This window comes from Myotis myotis, unplaced genomic scaffold (assembly GCF_014108235.1).
Source record: "Myotis myotis isolate mMyoMyo1 unplaced genomic scaffold, mMyoMyo1.p scaffold_m19_p_2, whole genome shotgun sequence".
Lineage (NCBI taxonomy): Eukaryota > Metazoa > Chordata > Mammalia > Chiroptera > Vespertilionidae > Myotis > Myotis myotis.
Window position 1 is genome coordinate 188,623,653 of NW_023416324.1, and position 24,417 is coordinate 188,648,069.

The 24,417-nt window shown below is 39.6% G+C and overlaps 1 protein-coding gene across 1 annotated transcript in view; it reads left to right on the forward strand.

The window, feature by feature from the left end:
* Window positions 1–24,417, forward strand: part of SERPINI2 (serpin family I member 2) — a 31,371-nt gene that overhangs the window by 4,763 nt on the left and 2,191 nt on the right. The window contains exons 2-7 of the mRNA XM_036347491.1: window positions 784–1,014; window positions 2,356–2,550; window positions 2,824–3,016; window positions 13,368–13,465; window positions 17,360–17,446; window positions 22,119–22,208. Coding sequence (XP_036203384.1) covers window positions 784–1,014; window positions 2,356–2,550; window positions 2,824–3,016; window positions 13,368–13,465; window positions 17,360–17,446; window positions 22,119–22,208 — 894 coding nt within the window. The remainder of the gene's footprint in view (window positions 1–783; window positions 1,015–2,355; window positions 2,551–2,823; window positions 3,017–13,367; window positions 13,466–17,359; window positions 17,447–22,118; window positions 22,209–24,417) is intronic.

Consider the following 24,417-nt stretch of genomic DNA (forward strand, 5'->3'; position numbering starts at 1 on the left):
ACCCTTTGGTAATGAATAGGAAGTCACTGAGCAAAAACCACAGAATACTCTCATAGGCACATACACCTTCCTGACAATACTGTGGTCAGGATGATCCAACGATAAATACATAATAAGCCAGTGGTGAGTCTTAGCTGATTCTGATGGACTCATTTGGTTAGTAGTTATAGTTGGGATGATTAAAGGTTTTTATTGTTCATGTAGAAAACCAAAGTATGCAGATTCATGAACCTGAAGAAATAGGCAATTCTGATCATTATGCAACTCAAGAGATAATTATATGGGTTGCCTAGTAAATTTCAAATCTTGGACAGGTACAGTTGTTCATAAGGGAGTAATTCTTAAGCTGAAATAAAAGTAACATTGAAGAGAATTCTAATCACTGTCATACCCCCATCAGCATCCATTAGCATTTTCCTTTTATAAATATCACATATCATGCAAAAAATGAAGTTCTAAATATAAATTTCCAACAACTAAAAATAAGCTAAATTTGATTATAAAGCATTTCCTTCAGACTATTTAAATGTGTATTCTTGTTTTACACAAATTTTAATTTTACACAGACATTATGTTTTTTACTATTAAGAGCTGATTTCTCTAGGAAAGGCATATTCTAGGAGAGAAATGCTTAAAATATTTATACTAAATTAGAAAGGATTATTAGTTATACCTAAGGGTGCATAAAAGTAGTTATATGAATCAGATTGCTTAGAAGCAAAGCTGAGAAGCTGTTGTTTTTATGTTTTCAATATGTCAGTATACATTGTAATTATTTTTTAGGAGAAGAATTTTCTGCACTGAAATCATTTTTCTCTGCCATCTCAAAGAAAAAACAAGAATTTACATTTAATCTTGCCAATGCCCTCTACCTTCAAGAAGGATTCACTGTGAAAGAACAGTATCTCCATGGCAACGAGAAATTTTTTCAGAGTGCCATAAAACTGGTGGACTTTCAGAATGCAAAGGCTTGTGCAGAGACAATAAGTGCCTGGGTAGAAAGCAAAACAGATGGTAAAGTTTCCCATTTTCATAAAATCATTATTTGACATTGTATTCATGGGTTTTAATATCTTAAAGTAAACAAAGGTTGAATATTTTCCTACTAAACTAGCCCAGAGGGGTAAATCTCTTATTTCTCTTCCCTGCTATTCAAATTAATACTCAGTTGTAAAACCGAGAGAGAAATTGTAAGCTGCTTTGAAAAGTACACAGATACTTTTTTTTTTTTTAAAAAAAGACACCTATTTGTGGAATTCTTAATGGGATAATTTTAATCATAATTTTTGTTAAAATATAGGTTTTTAAAGTATGACAACAGGAATAATATCTTTGGCCAGATATTAGATCTGTCAATCCTAAATGCTTCCACCCCCACATATACTATAAATAACTAATACATCTTCATTGGATGTGTTAATGTTTAATAATAATTATTGGTAGTCCTATTATAAACATGGTAATCTTAATTTTAAATTGAACACAAATTTAAAAATTTAGCAAAATTTCCAAAGGGTCTACAACATGGCACAGTAGAAAGAACACAAGTTTAAAGTTATACATCTGAGTTCAAGTTTTAACAGGTTCTAAGCTATGTCTCATTTAAAATGAAGATGTTATTAAAATTTCAGGATTATTGTATGTGTAGTGACAAGCATACATCTGGCCCTCAATGTACAACAGTCTGTTTCTTTGCTTATTTATTCTGCTATAAAAATTGTGATAGTGTAAGATGTTACTATATTCTTTATGGGAAGCCTCATTTAGGGAACCATAAGTTGAAAACATGAGATGGGTGTGGTGAGCTGTGTCCACATCCCTAGGCAGCTCCATGGCACCAAATCATGCTTTTGTCTCATAAGTTTAAAATATTCATTTCTGTTTTTTTGGACAGAAAATCATTCTGGCAGCTCCATACTTGTCTCTTCCAATAGCTGCAAGAGTAGAAGGTTGAGTGTACCATTAACTTAGTAATTCTGATTAACCTACTGGTAAATCTTGAAATAAACTTTGAAAATACCAGTAGCCATGCGGGAAGGGATACTGAGTTTTGTTCTTTCTGTCTGCAAAGCAAATTACAGAAATAATCTTTCTAAAGAGAGTTCATTACTAGGTCAGTTCAAATTTGCCTAAGACGATCTGTATCTCATGTTTCCCAGTGAAATCCTGTTTTTAGCTATTTCTAAGTACAATATTTAGTAGTGCTCCTCTTTATCTTCAAAATTGCTATGTTTAGGTAAGAAGCACCCTGTTCACAAGTGATCTGCAAAATAAATATTTGTTTTAACTTGATTAAAGCATTTTCACTAAGCTATTGCATATTTCTTCCTGCCTCTTCTTCCACTCCCTTTACAGGAAAAATTAAAGGCATGTTTTCAGGGGAGGAATTTGGCCCTCTGACTCGGCTTATCCTGGTGAACGCCATTTATTTCAAGGGGGATTGGAAACAAAAATTCAGAAAAGAGGGCACAGAGCTGATGAATTTCACTAAGAAAGATGGCGCAACAGTCAAAATTCCAATGATGAAGGCTCTTTTGAGAACAAAATATGGTAATACGGGGAATCACCCTCTAGCAGCAGTTCTCAACCTGTGGGTCGCGAACAATGAAAATACATCCTGCATATCAGATATTTACATTACGATTCATAACAGTAGCAAAATTATAGTTATGAAGTAGCAACGAAAATAATTTTATGGTTGGGAGTCACCACAACATGAGGAACTGTATTAAAAGGTCGCGGCATTAGGAAGGTTGAGAACCACTGAAAGCATGGCTTTGGGAATTGCCAAGTATATTTCATATTTTATTTTCTCTATTGCAGGTTATTTTTCTGAATCCTCCATGAAGTACCAGGTTTTGGAATTACCTTATAAAGGTGATGAGTTCAGTTTAATCATTATACTTCCTGCAGAAGAGGTGAACATAGAAGACATGGAAAAACAAATTACTGCCGATCTAATCTTGAAATGGTTTTCTGAGATGCAAGAAGAGGAAGTGGAAATAAGCCTTCCTAGGTTGGTAATATTTTATTATTCTGGTTCTTATGTTTTCACTTATGGAGGAATTTGAAGTCAGTCACTCAGCTCAGCGATAATAAATGCTTGGAAAGACTATAGACAGAAGTGAAAAGGAAGATGCAAGTGGAAGTATTACTCCACGTTATGGATACAAAGTTAGGTCTGCACATTGCCAGCATTGCTTTGTCATGAGGAGGACTGAGTTTAAGTGCCCCATTATTCTCTCAAAGGGATGAAGAAATGTAACTCTTCAAACTAGAATGCTAGGATTAAAAGAAATTATTATTCTTTTATTATACAAAGTTATTTTTTCTCATTTTTTCATGATTAGAATTTAAAATATTTATCTTCTATTATGTTTAAGAAAAATAAACACTTAGGATACTATATAATTAAAAGACATGCTAAATCACCTTTGACAGACAATGCTCTAACAGTCATTGAGTTATACCCAGACTCCTAGGTCAGTTTTACATAGTCAGTACAAAATGGAAATTGCAAAGGCATGCTCAGTAAGCAACAATCCTATATAATAAAAGCATAGTATACAAACTGTCCCTTCGACCATCTGGGAGTTCAACCAGGGGGAAGGGCCAGCCGGGGGAAGGGAGGGAGTACTCAGCTGGCAGCCAGCAGCTGCTAGGGACCCTTCCAGTGCATGAATTTTATGCACTGGGCCTCTAGTGTCTCAATATTATACTTCTAGGAGACAGGAGAGATTTCAGAGATAAGATGTGTCCAAATAAATTAAATTATACTCTTAATTTTTAAAGAAACAGACGTCTAATAGACTATAACCTGTGCTTTTTTCTAACTAGGGGCCCAGTGCACGAATTCGTGCACCTTGAAAGGAACTGTGGGCAGTGAGGCTGCAGTGGGCACAGGGGCAGGTCTCGGCCCATCCCTTCTGTCCCCACCCGGCCCCTCTCACCAAAGCCCTGGGTCCCCTGTCTACTGGCAGCCCCGCTCCTGTCGCCATTGCTTCCACGTGCTGATGGCACCAGCCCCCACTGATTGCACAGAGTGATTAGGGCTGGCGCCATCAGCAGGTGCGAGCAGTGGCTGCTGCCCCAATTGCCCCTCAGGAGCATGGGGAGGTGGAGAGGCCTTCAGGGGCGATTGGGGCCAGCAGCCGCTGCTTGCACCTGCTGACAGTGCCAAGCATTCGGGGCTGGTGCCGGGTGCCGGCAGCAGGTGTAAGTGGTGGCTCTGGCACTGGCAGCAGATGCAAGCGGAAGCAGGTGTGAGTGCTGGGCAGGACGGCTCTGCACTGGAGCAAAGAATTTTCAGTAACCAGCAGAGGCTTGCCCCGATGACAGTGACCAGCACCCCACCTTGGTCTGGCGCCCCTGCTCACCTGCTCTACCATCCCACTGTGGCCGACGCCCACCATGTTGTGTGCTCTGCTGCCTGAAGCCGATGCTCACCATGTTCCGCACGTGCCCCCTGGTGGTCAGTGCATGTCATAGCAACTGGTTGTTCGGTTATTCGGTTGTTCGGTTGTTCTGCCGTTAGGTCTATTTGCATATTAGGGATATATATATATATATGTAATTTATTTTTCTTCAAACTCATCAAGGCTTGCGTGGTCTGTGTGCCCTTCTTCCTGCCATTTGGTCTCTTAAACCTCTTGGCTTTTCTCTTCTTTTCCACTTAATCAAGATCCACCTAGTTATTTCAACCATTCTCTCACCAACCATTTTTAGTGTTTTTGTCCTCAGGTCTTTATCGCTCTCAGTTCTCTCCCCAACCAGTCTCAATCCTGAATTCACTAAAAAACCACTGCTGCTGCTCAGCTACTGATTTTGTTTAGCAAAACCCAGAAAGCAGTCACTTCTGGCCTCACCAAGGCTGGGACTTGGGACTCCACATTTATAAGACTTTTCTAACACCCACACCACATCAAAATTTTACCATTATTCTATCTACATGCACTACTTTATGTGATTTCTCTTACAAGAAACATATGTCTCAACTTCCTGTTTTTTAAAGAAAGCAGATCATCATACAAACTCACCACTCTACCCTTTACCTCAAAATGTGTCTGTCTTTGCTAATCATCTCTCCTTCTACCTTTTATAATGTCCTGGAGTAAGACATAGCCTATTTTCTCATCCTAACTCTGGGCTCTTGATCCAAATATTATTAACCATTCTGCTTTTCTTGAAAATATTTTTTTAAACTTTGTGGCACTATTCTATTTATTTTTCTCTCTCTGTAAAACTTTCCTGCTCCCTATCTTCCCCCTTTTTCTTTCTGCTCTCAAAGAATGTTTATCTGAGTTTTATTTTCAATGTTTTTCTCTCTTTTTTATTTGTCCTTTATTATCATGTCTTTTAAATCTGAATTTCTCTCTCCAACCTCTGTTCTGATTCCCTACACAGGCTCAGTAAATACTTTTGAGCAGACTGACAATTTTATATTTTATTACTCAGTGCTGTGGTTCTTTTATATCTGAATGGATGCATTATGGTTTCAAACTAATGAAGATTTAGGTAAAACTGAAACAATTTAAAAAGATATGTTTGCTTGAGCTCTTGTAACAAATTACCACAAACAAGGTGGCTTAAAACAACAGAAACTTATTCTCTCACAGTTCTGGAGATTAGAGGGCCAACATCAAGGTGTTTACTGGGCCATGCTCTCTCTCTTCCTTGCTTCTCAGCTTCTGGTGGTGACTCATCATCTTTGCTGTTGTTCTGCTTATAGATGCCTGTCATCACGTGGTCATCCCTCTTCCTGTGGCATGCTCCTTTCTTATAAAGACTCCAGTCATAATAGACTAAGGGCCTGCTCTATTCCAGTCTGATATAAACCTAACTAATTGCATCTGCAATGGCCCTATTTCCAAATGAGGTCACATTATAAGGTGCCAGGGATTAGAGAGTCAACATATAAAGAGTGGACACAGTTCAGCCCATAACACCAACTATAATAAATACTGTTATTCTAAGTCAAAATAAAGCCTCTTTGGTAGCAAAATTTAGTAAATGCTAAAGAGAGAAAAGTTAATCTATAAATACTTGTATATAAATAATAGTAGGAAGGAGCATGTGAGTGACTAGTTACTGTTTAAGAAACACTTCTTTCCCTTTTTGATGTATACTAGTTAAGAATCAAGAGCAACAAGATATAGTCTAAAAAATACTAGGGTATTTTCTAGTGTTTATTATGAGTAACACACCAGATATCTAATTTTGGACATTATTCTGCAATTGGATAGCAGCTAAAATAATCATCTTTCTTTGTCTGAATATAATATGGGATCCTATAAACATTAATAGTCAAATTTCCTCAGGTTGAAGAGTCTAACATACATTTGAGTTATGTCAGATTCTTCTCTGTATGTGTTTTTATGATTATGTGTATGGGCAAAAGTGATCATTTAATACATGTATGTAAGGTAAATAAGCAAGTAACTTTCATCTACATAGCAGTTTAACTTTGTAAAATATTTAGCATTTATATGTTAACTAGGGGCCCAGTGCATGAATTCATGAACCTTGAAAGGAACTGTGGGCTGTGAGGCTGCGGTGGACACAGGGGTGGGTCTCAGCCCATCCTCTACACCCCCACCTTACCCCTCCTTCAACAGCCCCTGGTCCCCAGTCTGCTGGCAGCCCCGCTCCCACCACCACCACTGCTTCCATGAACTGACAGTGCTGGCTCTGCTTGCACCCGCTGATGGCGTGGAGCAATTGGGGCTGGCACCACCAGCCAGTGCAAGCAGTGGCTGCTGCCCCGATCGATAGCCCCTCAGGAGTAGGGGGAGGTGGAGAGGCCCTCAGGGGCACTCGGGGCCTGCAGCCACCACTTGCACACATTGACAGCACTGACCAATCTGGACCGGCGCCAGGTGCCTTCAGCAGGTGCGAGCAGCAGCTCCAGTGCCAGCAGTGGGTGGGAATGGTGCCAGCGCGGGCAGCAGGTATGAGTGCCAGGTGGGACCGCAGCACATGGGAGCAAAGAATTTTCAGTAACCACTAGAGGCTTGCCCAGATGATAGCGACTGGTGACCCGCCATGGTCTGGCGCCCCTGCTCACCTGCTCCACCATCCTGCCACTGCCAGTGCCTGCCATGTTCTGCGCTCTGCCGCCTGCTGCCGATGCCCACCATGTTCCACAAATGCCCCCCGGTAGTCAGCGTATGTCATAGCGACCGGTTGTTCAGTTGTTCAGTTGTTTGGTTGTTCTGCTGTTAGGGCTATTTGCATATTAGCCTTTTATTATATAGGATACTTAATGCTGTGGCTCTATATTCTGACTTGGTTATATCTTGTATTTCAGAGATAAACTTAGTCATTCAAAAATAAATTGATTGACATTTGACTAAGTGTTAGGAGATGGGATAAGTTCCCATGCTTGTTGGCTCACAGCCTTATAGTCTTATTATTCTGCTACTTGTTAGAAAATTTATCTCCTGTCCAGAAGCACAGATTAATTGGGACAGCACTCTAGACATGGAACTAGGACAGATGCCAAGATGTTGCCTATCCATAAGATGATAGATGGAGTCATGAAGGATTTGCATGAGAAATTTACTAACAATATGCAGCAATGCACAGCAAATTCTAAAAGAAATGGTATAATCAATAAGCACCAGGAGGTTTATTAAAAAGGAGAGAGGAGAGGGGAGAAGAAGCACTAGAAACTGGAATTGTAAACAGAAGCTTCATGAAAGAGGAAGAACTTGAGCTGGGCTTTAGAAGAATCAAGATGGGTAAGCCCTGCATGTAATGGGGAGTTACTGAAAATTTCCAAGTAGGATAATGGAGTATTAAGGCAGTGTTTAAGAGGGATAGTTTTTGTTCATGCTGAATAGCTTGTCTGAACTCTTTCCCAACTCTCTACCACCCCTACCCCTACCTCCATTTTTCTGGATCACTACTATGTGTCCTTAAAACAAAGTTTGAGTTTTTGAAAGCTTTTTTGATCTCTTCATGCAAGATCCCACAGCATCTTCCTTTCTCCCTGGTGGGATAAGTTCTCCCTGTTCCTTGTGTTTATTTCTGCATAGCAGTTATATTTGTTTGTCTTCCTCACTGGACTGTAAACTTCTTGAGGTCAGGAGCTATGAATAGTTTCTTTCTGTGACCCCAGCACAGAGCATACATTTGAAAAATAGTAGGTGTTCAATGAAGGCATGTTGCTTTAATCTGAATAGTAGTTATGTTCAGGATATGGCAAAGAGGTAGAGGCTGAAGCCCAAAAGATCAGTAAAAAACCTACTGCAATGATTTGGGAGCTGAGTAATGAATGTTTAAAGGGGGCAGCTTCCCTGGGAATAGTAAGGAATTGGTGGAGAAGAAAGACACTGGAGTGTGTGACTAACTAGATATGGGTAAGAATGCGTTGAGTTTCCAAGCTTGACTTACTAGGAAAATGAGAGGATTGTGACTTCTTGCTCTTTTGTAGCAGTCTTTAACTGGACAGCATGGACTTCTGGAGTGCACTGGGACTTTAGAGAGTCTGTAAGGACCTTGAAATTATTAGCAAGTATATGTATATACAGTCATGTATGTATTTCCTTGGGAGAATTTTCATAGTTGTCATTGAAATTTTGGCAGTCCAGTTATTTAAACTTGCTTGTTAAATACTATATATAGTTCTATTGAAAAGTATACTAATAACTAAACAATAGTAATACTATTTCTGAGAGGTATTTTTTAAAAAAATATTTACTGATGTGGCATCTCACAATATCTTTTCTTAACTTTTGAAACCAGTTCATGGAAAATAGAACATAATATTGAAGACCAAGAGTTTTGAAATCTTCTAACTATATAAATTTAATTACTTTACCTAATATTTTTTATTATTAAAAGGGATAATGATAATATATGCATTTTAAGGTTGATGTTAAGATTATCTATAATAATAAAATCATAATATGCTAATTAGACCGGACAGCCAAACGACCTTCCAGATGAAGTCGGGGCTGCTAGGCATGTAATTCATGCCAAGGCCCTTGCACGAATTACATGCCTTGAGCCTCTAGTATAAGATAATGTGTAAAAAAACGTTAGTACTCATTATTAACTCTTATTGTTTTTATTGTTATTCTCACTCAATTTTAACTTTTATAGAACATCTATTGCAGTGTCAACACTGTTCAAAATGCTTCTCCTTTTACCATATCTCATTCATTCCCCACAATAAATTGGATAGAGATCTATTTTGATATTCAGGTTATAGATAAGGGACACCCCTTGCCTGTGGGTACATAGCTAACAAATAGCAGAGCCAAAATTGCAAGAGTCAGAAAACAAGTGTAATGCGAGGCAGCCATGAGGGAGAGCACAGAACAGAGCAAATGATCACTGGTAGAATGAGCAACAAGATAAAAGATGTGGAGCAGCAGTGCAAGGAGACTTTTGAAAAGAGAGAATTCTTACCATAGGACATGAAGTATCATATTCTTGCTGAGCTAGAAATCAGTCCCAGGTGTGGCCAGCTGTGGATCTGTAAGATGGTGAATGTGAATTGTGTGTGGGTGAGAGAAAGTGAACTCAGGCAAAATGAGGCTGGATATGAGAATAGAGATGTCATGACCAGCTGCAGTAGTGATTACAAAATGTTCATTTACTTTAACCTATTGGACATGGATATAAATTGGAGTCCCAAGCTTTCATTAAACTTTGTCCAGATAAGTTTTATATGTAATGGAACGTATTTTTAATTCAACCCTGAGACTAACAGAGTTTTTCACACACACATACATGTGCGCGTCTGCGTGCGCGCACACACACACACACACACACACACACACACACACACACCCTTCAAGGTAATTGATTAGAAAGGGACCAGAAACTACTATGTACTGACACAGTAGTCCAGGTTCACCATTGTCAAGGATTGTACTAATTTTTTTTCTTTGGGTGCAGCTTTAAATTTTGGGTTGCTTGATTCTAAGACTGAACATTCCAAGGATGAATCAAGTCCACTATCTCAAAGCTGGGCTTCCAAATAATAAGGATAAGGATGGTAAAGGAGACCCAACCAAGGCTTTTTATCATTAAACAAGAGTCCTGGGTATAAAGCTTTGTACGAAAAGGAAAGCAAAATACCAATCCACAGTAGGGCCTGTAGACAGGAGTGAATCCATCTCAAAACAGAAATTCTCACGTGTTTTTTTCTCTTTTCTGCAGCTTTTACCTGGGTAAGACCCCTTTAAGCACAATGATTGCATTTGGCCGTCAATTTATGTCTTATAAGCAAACAGATATTGCTTATGTATGCTAAAACATTCATTTCATGATTATTTAGTTTTTTATTGCCTATCCAATCTTTTGCCATTCTTTTACTTTAGCTGTATTCTTCTGACAAGTTTAGAGGAAAATCAAGGAAAAGGGAAAATGAAACCACATGCACAGTTAACTACATATATACTAATATATATATATATATATACATATATATATATATATGGATAGATAGATAGATAGATTATGATTTTGAATTATATATATTTTTAGAAGGCAATGAGAGTTATGACATTAGCTTTGACTTGGAATGGACCTGAGTTTGAATCTTACCTCTGTCTCCTCTCCTGACCTTAAACCTGAAAATCAATCTTCTCAAACCTTCACTTTTTTATATGTTAATAGGAATAATAATGGGAATAATAATGCTAACTTCCTGGGGTTTATGTGAAGATTAAAAACTATAAACTATATTAATGGAAGTGCTACTTTACATATGGCTATTCATGGCTCTAATAATTATGGATAATTAGAAATTGGTTGTAGATTAAATGGTTAAGTGGGTTTCTATTGCTGTAGGTTTCATTGGACTATATTATGAGCAGGACTGTTACGTAAATGACTGTGGTGATAATTAGGCATTATTGGAACTTGTAATATGTCTTGCAGTACTAGTGTTATTATAAAAAAAAAACAGTCAATTTATAGGTGGAACATTTATTCTCTGCCTTTTAGAAGCCCATACTCCATCAGTTTAAAAATAGAGTGTGATAATGAAGCAAAGCAAAACAAACAAACCCTCAAAACCATTATCCTGCTTATTATCTTTCTTAGTTGAAAGTTCAGAGAAAGAAGCTGAAAACAGTTGCTATAAAAGAAGCTATTTTCATTATCAGTAGGTTTGAACGCGCCTGTTGTGCCCATTGCCAGTGAGCTAGGGTTTGGTATGAGTTAACATCTTCCAAAAGTGCACAGTATTTTACCAGAAATAATTTAGGTCTAGTACATTTCTGCCACAGCAGATTCATTGTTTTGAAAATTTATAATTAGGAAGCTTGTTCGTTCAGTATTCGGCAATTAAAACAATGATCTAATTAGACTGACTGCTCAAGTTAATTTCTAGCCCCAGATGTGGCCTACCTGTTAGCTAAGCAAGAATCCTGTGCTTGAGCAGTTGTGTCTGTATCCAAACCTGAGAACACGGGCAAATGCTCATCAGGGCAGAACAATGCTCAGACAGAACAACATGGGCAGGAGTTGTCTGGGAATTTGGCTGATGTAGGAAAATTCAAAGCTCCCTGTTTGAGGACTTCACACTCTTTTCTTTCATAAACAAATTTTCCAACCTGGTTTTCAAATGCAAATTGATGCTTTGAGCATCTATAATGTCAGTGAGTATTAGTTATTTATTATTATTATTATATTATTATCATTATTATTATTATTAGTAGTAGTAGTGGTATTACTAGTGGCCCAGTGCACGGACTCATGCACATCGAAAGGAAAATAATTAGAAGAAATATTTTAATATTTCTATCTGCCTTTTCTCCCTCAGCGCCTGGGAGCTGGGCAGTGGCCCTGCTCTCAGCCACTGCTGCTGGTTGCCCTCTGCAGGATGATCTGGCCCCACTTGGCTCCTGCTTGCTCGCGCCTTGGTCTGGCACCACCCACTCACCTTTTCTACCATCCTGCCATGGTCCCACTCTCGTCGGGGCCCGTGGAGGCCAGCAGTGCCTCCACTGCCGCCCGCTGCCAGCACAGCATTGCCAATGCCCATCATGTTCTGTGCCGCCCCCTGGTGGTCAGTGCATGTCATAGCGAGCGGTCAAACTCCCAGTCTTTGGTTGAGGGGAAAATTTGCATACTAGGCTTTTATTATATAGGATTATTATTATTAAAATGCCAACGTGAGGTTCAGTGATTGCTGTTGACTTGGAATCATGTCTCTGTGCTTAAAAGAGTCTTTGAGATTCTCTGTGTCAGGTCCCTCTTTACATCAGCTTGGAGAGGTGAGCTGAATCTGGAGTCCTAACTTATGGCCCTGCTTTGGAAACGAGGCAGGAAAGTTAGAACAGGGAACAAAAGTCTCAAGCTCCAGCCCTCCCCTTCTCCATCTTATCTGGAACATCACAGACAGGACTTTCACAGACCACCTGTTTCCCTGCTTCCTTCTCCCCAATCTCCTCTCATTGGGAGGACCAAAAAGAAATTGCTAGAGAGGAGAGACAAGTGTGATTCCTGCTGGCAACCAGCTTCAGAAGCAGAGGACCACCTTGGCCCGCGTTTAATAAAGACCTTCTGCCCAGACCCATTGGTGCTCTTCATTCTCCGAGGTCACCCACCCTCACTTCTCGAGTGTGATCTGTCGCTTTAATAAACTTCCTGTGCTTTGCTGAATCTTTCTGTCATGCTGGTCAACTCCTTCTCATTCCCTGACAAGGACCTGAATGGGTTGAGGCCTCTCTTGGCCTCCGAGGGTGCCGCCAGGAATCAGAAGTAGTGGGCATTTTTGTTTTTCTCCTATAATTTCTATCTTTTATTTCATTTGGAAGATATTTTGTTCCCTTTCAATGTTTTACACCACTTACTGGGCCTATTGAAAAGATATTAGGTGAGTTCTCAACAGAAGGAAGTCACCTCAATTATGACAATGGATGGGGAGGAGGAAAATAGGTGACTAAGGCCTTGCTGCACCTCAGTAGCCAGCAATTTCCTCCAAGGATTGTTGGCTCCTGTCCACCTCTCATCACATCATGGCCATCCGCCAGGAAGAGTCTTGGATGGTGGGAAACACACCTGAGTGTAGATGGTTGCTGGAGGGGAACCTTCAAACTTGTAGGGGATGAGCCAAGCTATTGGAAACTTAAAATGCTCACCATGTTGAGTTGGGTAATTGTTACTCAAAAAGCAGGGTGTTCTCTTCCTCCTTCCCACCAACCATTTATCTGGAAAAGAAGTTATTAGTAACCCAGAATGGCTGAGTGGAGCAGGGGGAAAATGGTGGAGATGTGAAGAAATGTAACTGGGGTAATGCAAACAGAAGATTTCACAATATAATTTCTTCTAAGTCAACCACTTTATAGATTAAAAAAAATGGAAGTAGCAAATGCAGACAGTGTTTCTTTCTTTCTTTTTTTAAACAGATTTAAAGTAGAACAAAAATTGGACTTCAAAGAAGCTTTGTATTCTTTGAACATAACAGAAATATTTAGTGGTGGCTGTGACCTTTCTGGAATAACAGGTAATATGATAAATAATTTGACAGCATGTTAAATGTTTTCTTAGTAATCATGTTAACTGACTGCTTTTAAAAGGGAAAGAGCACCGGGTTCCAGGAAATAAACACATACAAGATGAATAAATGCCATCATCGTGTTGAGCTGTCTGTAAACACTCTATTTTGCATTTAAGTACTTTTCCTTAATGAAAGCCAGAAAGCATGTTAGAATGTTAGATAAGCCTTTCAACCATGCTTGTAATGAAACTATGTAGGTAAAGTATTATACGGGCTTTTATTTCGGCCCTATTTGGATTTTCTTATTTGAACAATGGGAATTACAACTTTGAGTCTCTCATCTGAGCAGAGCTAATAAAACTCTTATAACCCAATTTGCAAATGTTAATTCGGTAATATCAGAGCCCATGAAACAGGCATTCACAACATGCTTGATGATGAACACAATCTAGAAAGTGTAACGCTACAGCTTGTACATTTAGCTTGGGACTGACAACACAACTGGGGAGATGGAGTTCTTATGCTAACTTGCACCTGGGAAATTGTGCAGGGTTAAGATGTTCAAATTGCACAACAAAGCCCAAGATAGTCTTTTAATTTTTTTCATCCTAACAATACCCATTAGTTCAAACACACACACACACACACACACACACACACACACACACACACACACGATGAGGAGGACCAATTAGTCCCAAGTTACTTACCCTCTTTTAAATTTAGTCTTCTATTTTATAAAAAGGGGCCTGATAATAGAAGCCTATCTATCTGATGGGCTTTTGTATCATGGCATGGAAATTTTGTGTATTCCTATATAAATCTGGGCTTTGAAGAAGTATTCATTAATTTATTTACTCATCAATGATGTAGGTAAATAAACAGAATGAGCTTTCCTGATGCAGGGATTGGGTGGGGTACGCAGGCAACTTAGAAGTGCACTGTCACCTTCACACATGATTTAGCTACTTGTTCTCACACTGACAGAAAGATCTAACTTCTTTGACAATCTCCTCGGCATCAGAAATGAGACAGTCAACATTAAATACTGCAACAGGATGCCATCTGAGTGTGCCTTGGAACACAGCCGCCTCATCAGCCTGAAATAAAACGAGCCATTTCCCCAGCACCTCTTCTTCCTAAACTTTTTCTCGCCTTCGGAAGCTTACTCGCTGTCCCCCAGACATTTCAAACAGCTACTCACTCCTCAAATTCCCAGCAATTTGTGAATTCTACAAAATCTCTTTTTACTGGCAGATTTGGCAAGAAAATAACTCCAAAATGTTTCATAAAAGAATTTATGCAAGAGAACACCTCGAAGAGAGAATAAATGCCCAACATTTTCAGCTCTTTCTCTCCTGAGTTACCTATTTGATTTAACTATGTTGGTTCTGTCTTATGCCTGAAATAGACCAACCAGAACCAAGGATGGCACTATTCCTGGTCATTAGGAAAAGAGTGGTTTCCATGCTATCCCTACCTTTCATTTGTGCAATAAGCACTCACTAAAGGCTACTGAGACCCAGCCCAGCACCAGTGCTATGGGATAGTTACACAAAAGAGGCACTACCCTGTGCTCATGGAGTTCACAAATTTTAGAGGAAATGTGTTCAGAGAGTTACTTTGGAAATTTTGAGATGAAGATTTGACTTCTAACTGTTATTTCTTTTTTATGTCATCTTTAGGAACACAGAAGTTACTCCATAAATGCTAAATAAAAAATACAAGTGAGACAAGGGGTACCGTAATATTTACTTGCACATCTTCTAGCAAAGAAGATTTTTTATTTTTTTTTATTTCATACAGACACATGGAATTTTTATAGAAAACTAAGGGATAGTATTATTATGAAGATGTAGAAAACATTGAGTTTATGGAGTCCAGATTTCTTGTTCTGGCATTTTACCTCTCAGGTCTTATTTGTTTCCCAAGACTGGGTCCTCTCTGTGGTAAGACAGAATACACAAAACCAAGTTTCTTAGTCTAAGAGGCAGAGAGTCACTTGGTCTTGTGACATTGTGAAAACGGGTGAAATTCTCTACTCCTCCCACACCTACTTTTTTTTTCTGTTACTCCCCTTTTTTAATTTTCTTTATTGATTAAGGTATTACATATGTGTCCTTAGCTCCTCCTTACTATCCCCCCTCATGCCCTCACCCCCCTGATGTCTGTGTACATTGGTTCCAATGGTTCTCAACCTTCTGGCCCTTTAAATACAGTTCCTCATGTTGTGACCCAACCATAAAATTATTTTCGTTGCTACTTCATAACTGTAATGTTGCTACTGTTATGAATAATAATGTAAATATCTGATATGCAGGATGGTCTTAGGCGACCCCTGTGAAAGGGTCGTTTGACCCCCAAAGGGGTCGCGACCCACAGGTTGAGAACCGCTGGTAGGCTTATATGCCTGCATACAAGTCCTTTGGTTGATCTCTCCCCCTGACCCCCACCCTCCCCTACCTTCCCTCTGAGGTTTGACAGTCTGATTGATACTTCTCTGTCTCTGGATCTGTTTTTGTTCATCAGTTTGGGCTTTGTTCTTGGTATGGACCCCTAGGTCCTCTGCTCTGTATTCTCTTGTGACTCCTGTTGTATTCCAGGCAATCATGGAGAAAAAAGGTGCCTTTCCCCCTGACCTTAAAGCGCATTCTCCTGCTTTTCAGTTAATCTACCAATGAGGCGGATGCCCCCTTTCCTCCGTCTTTAGACAGGGTGAGGGAACACTGCTATTAGGAAATGACATTTTAGCCCAAACTTGAATGACATGAGAGCTAATAGGGAAAGGTTTGGGAAGGAGTTGTAAGCAGAGGGAGAGCTAGGACTTTGTTCCTTCACTTTGTAGGTGGAGCTTCCAAATAAGGACAGGAGTGTAGATAAGGATAAAAAGTAATCAGGGCCCAGATAGAATCACCATAAGTGATTTGGAGTTTATTTTTAGTGAAATGTAAATGTCCCTTTGAGGACTTCTATCTTGCCTGGGGCGATTTACTTTCCAGTAAGCCTGCAGAGCTCATCCCCCTTTGCTAAGGTATCTCTTCATGAGCCCTTTCATGTTTGGTGGTTTTGGTGGAGTCCACCTGCCTCATATCAGCTTTCTCTCTCAGGGACACCAGGCTCCTTTCCTCCTTCCTTTTAAAGTCTCCAGGCCCATTTCCTCCTCTTGTCACCCTTGAATGTAGCTGTCTTTCTGCTGAAGGTTGTAGGAGCAGGGTGGCGGATGGCTCTGAAACTCATGATTTCTCTTCCCCCTTCTCAAGGAGACCATCCTCACTGTGCCAGGAACACTTCACACACACATCAGTTCCACAAAGAGAGAAGAGGGCCATCTCTCTCAGCTCGTATCTGCATCAGAACAAAACATTGTGTGACACCATTTTACACTGAAAAATCTGACAGGTTTTGAAGCATAGCTCTGAAGTGATATTATGACAGATTCCACAGAAGCGCTTTAGACTTTCATAGTCTCCCCAGTGTAAAAGAAAAGTAAATTTTGTTTTAAACTTAGATCAAAACTGATACAGAATTTAAAAGACAAGTGGCTTTGAGGTTGAAAACACAGGGTGGGATTAATTCGAATCTGTAAAGCTCCTTTCATCTTGTCTATAGACCATGCTGTCCATTCAATATTTCGTTTAATGGGATATCTGATTTGAGGAGTACACCCTTCTGTCTTTACCTTTTATATCTTGGCCACGGTTGGTCTCTCTGTATCTGTCTCTATACCATTTCTGCAAAAGCTAAACCTAAATCACCCTTTCCTCTAGCAAATTAATTAACTTGGAAAGAGTTTTTTTATTTCCTTTTTCTTTGTTCACTTGAAAATGTAATTAACCTGGAACCTAATAAGCAATGGCTCTGAATTTTAACACTTAAATATGCTTTCATTTTTCCCAACAGATTCATCTGAACTGTATGTTTCTCAAGTCGTACAACAAGTTTTCTTGGAGATAAATGAAGATGGCAGTGAAGCCGCAGCATCTACAGGTAGGACAATGGGCTTCACAACAAGCTGGGAGGAAAGATTGGGGGGGGGGGGGGCGGGCAATGAGCATTAGGGGATGGCATTTTTGCAGTACTTTGATCTCATTTTTCACTCCTGCTGTCTAGTACTCCATAGGACACAAAAAGAAATTGATTATATAAGGTGTATGCATCTCTGCCATAGCTTAATGCAAATAGAAGGGAAGAGATTTGATTGGGAGTTGAGGCCCATCTACTGATATGTGCTTATTTGCAAATTGGATTACCTGTCAATTAGCAGATAGGATATGCAGAGAAAACTTTAGGTTCAAATATAAAATCGTTATTGTTCAGGAATGCTCACTCTTATATAATTGTATTAATTTTATTCTTCCATCCCACCAAGTTAGTCTTTTGTCACTGATTCTTATCATTATCTACATGCAGTGGTTCTTGAACTTAACTGCACAGTGGAGTCACCTGGAAAGCTTTTAAAAATCCTGTGTCCAGTCCAAAATAATTGAATCTTTGTGTCTGGTGATAAGATTCAGGCTCCAGCATTTTCTTAAGTTTCCCCGATTGTTTCCAATGTGCTTCCAGGTTTGAGAACTAGCGTCTGCAGTGGCTGGCAGCCTATATTTGCTACTGCAAGTGTAGTGCATAGACCAGCAGCATCAGCATCACTCAGGAACTAGTTGGACATGTAGAGCCTCAGGCCTACCAAGTTGGCATGGCTCAGTGGTTGAGCATAGACCTATGAACCAGGAGGTCACAGTTTGATTCCCAGTCAGGGCACATACCCAGGCTTGATCCCTGTTGGGGGGCATGATTCTCTCTCATCATTGATATTTCTATCTCTCTTCTTCTCTCCCTTTCTTTCTGAAATCAATACAATTTTTTTTTTTTTTTTTAAAAAAGAACCTCAAGCCCAAGTTCAGACCTACTGAATCAGGAAAATGCAAGGTCTCCAGGTGATTTGTGTGCACATTACAGTTTGAAAACCACTCCTCTGTGATATATTTCTTTGAACAAATGGAAGTTTGAATAGTAACTATGATGTATATAAGATACTTAATAATAAGGAAAAAAACCCTTAAATCCAATTAGAAATGAAAAAAGCAACTTTAACAAGTCCCTCATATGTCTATTTTAATTTTTTGACTATTTGGGTTCTAACCAATATATAAAAGATATGTATTGTTTAAACTGCCACATTGTCAAATTTTTACAAGTTTATATATATCCTTCCATATACTAGAGGCCCCGTGCATGAAAATTCGTGCACTGGGAGGGTTCCTCAGCCCAGCCTGTGCCTTCTTACAGTCCAGGAGTCCTCAGGGGATGTCCTACTGACAGCTTAGGCCTGCTCCCTCTCTGGGAGGCAACTGGGTCAGCCAATCAGGGGACGGCACCACCCCCATCACCCCACTGCTGCCGCCCAGCCTCCCTCTGCAGGAGGCGACCAGATGGGCCAATCAGGGGATGGTGCCGGCCCTTCCCATCACCCCTTCGCCACACCCACAGAGCCATTCCCTCCCTCTGCCTGCTGGCATGTGCCTTGGCTAGCCTGGCACTACCTGCTCACCGGCCACACCCCCTGCCAACTGGTCATTCTGCCATTTGGCTGATTTGCATATCTATAATAATAAAAGGGCAATATGCTAATTAGACCAGACATCTTCTGGACTTCATTCTGGATGTCCTTCCTGACGAAGCTGGGGCCGGAGGGAAGCCAGCTGGGTCCTGGGTGCCTGCAGGTGGCCAGAGGAGGGAAGCCCAGGGCCTGGGTGCCTGAGGGAAGCCGGTGCTGGCAGCTGGGGGACGGAAGGCCTACTCTTGCATGATTTTTCACGCATTGGGCCTCTAGTAGGATAATAAAAGCCTAATATGCTAAGTGTCTGGTCATTTGGTTGTATGTTCAACCAATCAAAGCATAATATGCTAATGATATGCTAAGGCCACTCAACTGCTTGCTATGATGTGCACTGACCACCAGGGGGCAGACAGTCAACTGGTCGACCAGTCACTATGACATGTACTGACCACCAGGGGGCAGATGCTCGGACGAGTAGGTTAGCTTGCTGCTGGGGTCTGGCCGACTGAGTGAGCTGGGCTAGACATGCCCTGGAGCCCTCCTATGGTCCCTCCCCAGCTGGCCAACCTCCCACATCCCTCCCTGGCCCTGATTATGTACCAGTGGGGTCCCTTGGCCTCATATGCATCCTCTCACAATCTGGGACCCCTCAGGGGATGTTGGAGAGTCAGTTTTGGCCCAATCCCACAGGCCAAGGACCCCACTGGTGCACAAATTTGTGCACCGGGCCTTTAGTATTCATATAGATATAGATATAGATATAGATAGATAGATATGAATTTCTTAAATAATTTGTAATGTAGTATCAACAGGTTTTGACATCTGGGTGTGACATACTGCACTCTCACTTTGTCATCTCCTGAAGGATTTTGTATTACTGTATTCAAGGAACTGACATTGGAGGGGATATAATATTTCACTTCTTGGAAAAATCAAAAGTCTGCATGGGTATGACGTTACGCTCCATGTAGACACATTTTGCAGCTGCTTTTACATAGAACCAAAAGAATTATTATAGATCATTACCTAACCCTTTCATTATATTGGTGAAAAACAGGCCCAACAATGTGAAGTGGCTTGCCTGACCAATTTACAGCAGAGTTTGAACTGAATCAATTTCCTAACTTCATGCTCAGAGCGCTCTCTCCTATTGTCCACTGGCTCTCACTTTAAGCCTGGAGTTCTCTAAGAGACTGTAACAATCACTTGGGGATCAGCAGTAACCCTAATGTGTTTTACCTCAGAACAGTCATCAGGAGTATGTTAGCTTCCAGGCATCTGCTCAGAGGTTGCTTAAGAACAAAAAAGCTTGAGTATTGACCCATGAGAATGGAAGTTATACTACTGTGCTTTTCTGGTCATCTCTTTAATTCAGTGGTTCCCAAACTTATTGGGCCTACCGCCCCCTTTCCAGAAAAAATACTACTCAGCGCCCCCTGGAAATTAATTTTTTTTAAATTTTAATAGCAATTAAACAGAAAGATATATGTATTAATGTTTCTACCTTTTTCGTAAAATATAGTCAAGAAAGGTGTAAATTAGAAACATTGAAGTTTGAAATTATGAAACTATTTATTGAACTCAGAATAGAAAGGTAATACAAAAAAAGTTAAAACAAATGCACCTGTGGCCATCACCGCCCCCCTGCATCGCTGCAGCGCCCACCAGGGGGCGGTAGCGCCCACTTTGGGAATCACTGCTTTAATTCAGACATGGGTCTGTATTCCTTGGTAATTTGGGGAGCTGAGCCCTGATCATCCAGATAGGGCAGGACTATGAATTTCATGTTGCTAGGTTTATGTTTTATTGTGAAGGGGATCAAAATATGCCACCCCAAAACATTCTACTTTGGCAGAAATGTTATTTTGAACTGAAGGCAATTGAGAAACAAGGGATACCAAAAAAGCTCTCTACATGCTCTAATCTGCCTAAGAGCAGGGCATAAATTGCACCTTTATCATAGGAGAAGGAAATTGGCAGTAAAATGAGTCTACATAACAAGCCTTACTGAATAACCATTATCTACCATTAATTTCCTCCATATATTTATCTTTTCACAATTTACCACCCGTAGAAGTCCAAACCTTTTTTTCTTTGTCTATTCACTTCCCCACAATTTACCACCCTTTGTAAGTATGGTAGCGCTCAAGCCTAGCCACTTTTTTGAGTATTTACTTCTTTTCTGTAACATTCCTATGTGGATAAAAAAATAAAGTATGTCTTCTGTTACTCTGTTTTTGTCAGTTTAATTTGCATATCCCAAACAAAGAGTGAAGAGGAACATTATGGGTTGTTGTTTTTTGTACAATTGTTTTTCAATTCTAAAGGCATGGTATATATTTTTAAAATGATATTTTCATAGGTTTAAAAAATTATACAAAGTCTTTGTATTATTAGCAAAGGAAACATCTGAATTGAGTGTAGACATATTTAATCTATAAAGAAAAAATTCAATCACTCAAATTCACCCATTCTAAACACTGACAAATGATACAATAGAACAGCATGGTATAAATTATCATAGTAAATAATTGTTAAGGCAGCAAATCTCTGCTTCTAATCTCATAATAAAACCCCCCTACACATGACAGCACAAATCCTCCTAGCTCACAGAATAATTTTGGGAAGGTAAGTTAAAAAAAAATTAAACTCAGATGTGATTACACAAGCCTGAAGAATAGAAATAAAGTGCAAACATATCTGCACAGGAATTAGACTTGAAACCTTATAAGAATAAATCATATAATGTAAATAAAAACTGAGCAGAAAATTACCATTTAAAGATGAAATATTTCAACTGCTTTCACTAAATTGAATCTAGTATCTGGATTTCTTCTTCGTTGAGCATAAATGTGAAGTTAGAATTAGTCCCTGAATGATCCAATATTTATTCTTCTGCTCTTTGGCTTTTAAATTTATTTCAAACTTCTCTGCATTTAGAAAATGGTAATTTTTCCACATGTTAAATCCTCAAACAAGATAACCTTTCCTGTCTACTAGAACATAAAGTATTATGGATATATTTTCTTTACTGCTTTTTAAAAGTTTCTTTACTGATCTTTTAATGTGAACATCTAAATAACTGTTGTCTCTGTTTTGTAGGAGTACAAATCCCTGTGATCATGAGCCTGGCTCCAAACCAATTTATAGCAAATCATCCATTTCTGTTTATTATGAAGAATATCCCAACAGGTACCTTTTTGAGAATTTCCTGGGGGAACTACTTAGGTTAAATGGACATATTCCTAGATACCAATTGTAATCTACATACCTGAACCACTTATTCTTTCCATGGATATCTGTTGAGCACCTGTTTTTTACCAGACATTCTATTTTATGAGATCTCAAGGGCTTAAAAATCGGGCAATGGTAATAATAACTGCCAACATAGCTGTTATATGTGCTAACCATTTAAAATTTCTATTTCTAAATCTCTCATCATTTCAATAGGTTATATATTTAACTAATAAAGACATAGTAGCTTGAACAGAGGTTATGTAATTTGTTTAAGTGGCAGAGAGGGACTAGGACCTGTTTGTCTTGGAAATCAACTCTCTACGATGTTCAAATAGTAGAAATCAGGAGTTGCAGAGTTGTGAAAAGTTTCAGAGGTAGATTACAAAAAAATAAGTGAGACTAGGTATAGGTTCTAAGTGGGTGGGAGGGCTCAAACAAAATTCCAAATCTCTAATTTGGTCCTTTGGTAGATAATGCAGTTAGGTGAAAAAGGGAGAGGTGATAGTAGAGGATTGGATTGGTATTTGACACAATGTCAACATATGAACATGCAGATTGTCTGGGTAGATGTTTCTCTACTTTCTCTTGAAAAGGAGAGGTCAAGAGTATGATACAGTGAGGGAATTTTCTTTACATTTATTGATAGTTGGGACTCCAGTCCATGTGAAGGTCATAAACCAGAAAAGAGCAGAAATCATTGTTTATTCATTCCTGTATCCAGCCCAGTATTTGGCAGAGTGCCCTGCACACAATATCACTGTCCCTAGAGATTGAGAGTATGAATTTGGGTATCAGACCTGGGCTCAAGTCCCAGCTCAGTTAACTAATAGTTGTAATACAATCACTTATACTTTCTAGGTCCTATTTTTTTTATATGCTATACTAGAGGCCCCATGCAAGAATTCGTGCATGGGTGGGGTCCAGTCGACTGGCCCCAGATTGGGGTGGGGTGGGGTTGGGCCAATCAGGGGCAGGGCTGGTCAGGTGGAGGGGCTTCAGGAGGTTGGGGGGGGGGAACCGACTGGGGCCCCCATCAGGCCGGTTGGCCACCGCAGCATGTCATAACAACTGGTCATTCTGGTCACTGCAGTTGTTCCACTGTTCCAATCGCTTGGCTTTTATATATATAGATGAACATAATATTAGTACTCATCTCATAATGTTAAATAAGAGGACATATGAAGCCTATAGCACTGTGCCTGGCACATAAGTATAAAGTATGAACAAATCAATAAATATAATTGAGTGAATAACCGAATAAAGAGAGGAAAACGAAAAATATTTCTCTGTATAAATTGCTTTACATGGACAGGAAACATTTAATTTCAGAATCTAAATCTGATAGATTAACTAAATCTGTTAGGGATTCTGATGTTATTGGTCCTTTCAAGGATATGCCAGTCTCTTCTTTTAAAAAAAATTGTTTTTTTTTATTGATTTCAGAGAGGAAGGGAGAGAGAGAGAGAGAGAGAGATAGAAACATCAATAATGAGAGAGAATCATTGATTGGGCTTAATCCCCAGTAGGGGATTACCTAGGCATGTGCCCTGACCAGGAATCAAACTGTGACCTCCTGGTTCATAGGTTGGTGATCAACCATTGAGTCGTGCCAGCCGGGCTCAGTCTCTTATTTTTAGACTCCATGAAACTAATGTTGAGTGACCCTTCTGAAGGCTTTACCTTGGGAACAGTGGACCGGTTTTAGATTTGCTGAAACTGCATGAGCACAACTGCAATTCCAGTAGTAGGCGTGTCAGTGTTCAAAGATATTCCGAGTATGTCATTTCATCCATACACCTTTGACCTTTGGGTAACTCTAATTTCTTACAATTAGTATACAATTATTGAGTATGGAGAACAGAATGAAATGAAGCTACATTGAGCATCGATGAACAAGGAAATAATGGCATTTAGAATAGTGATGTTCACCCTCTATTTTCTAAGCTGATGACTAAGGCCATGAAATAGCCATCAGCTAAACGTCAGTGACATTCAAAACCCAAAATAAAGTACTTTTTTATTTATTTGTGATAGGGCTTCACACTATCAGACCTTATGACAATTCCTACTGTTTTATGATCTTAATTGTAATGAAACTTTCTAAACTGGGGTTCCTCCCTTAAAGTATTATTTAAAATAAATGGTGACTCATTTATTGGGGCTG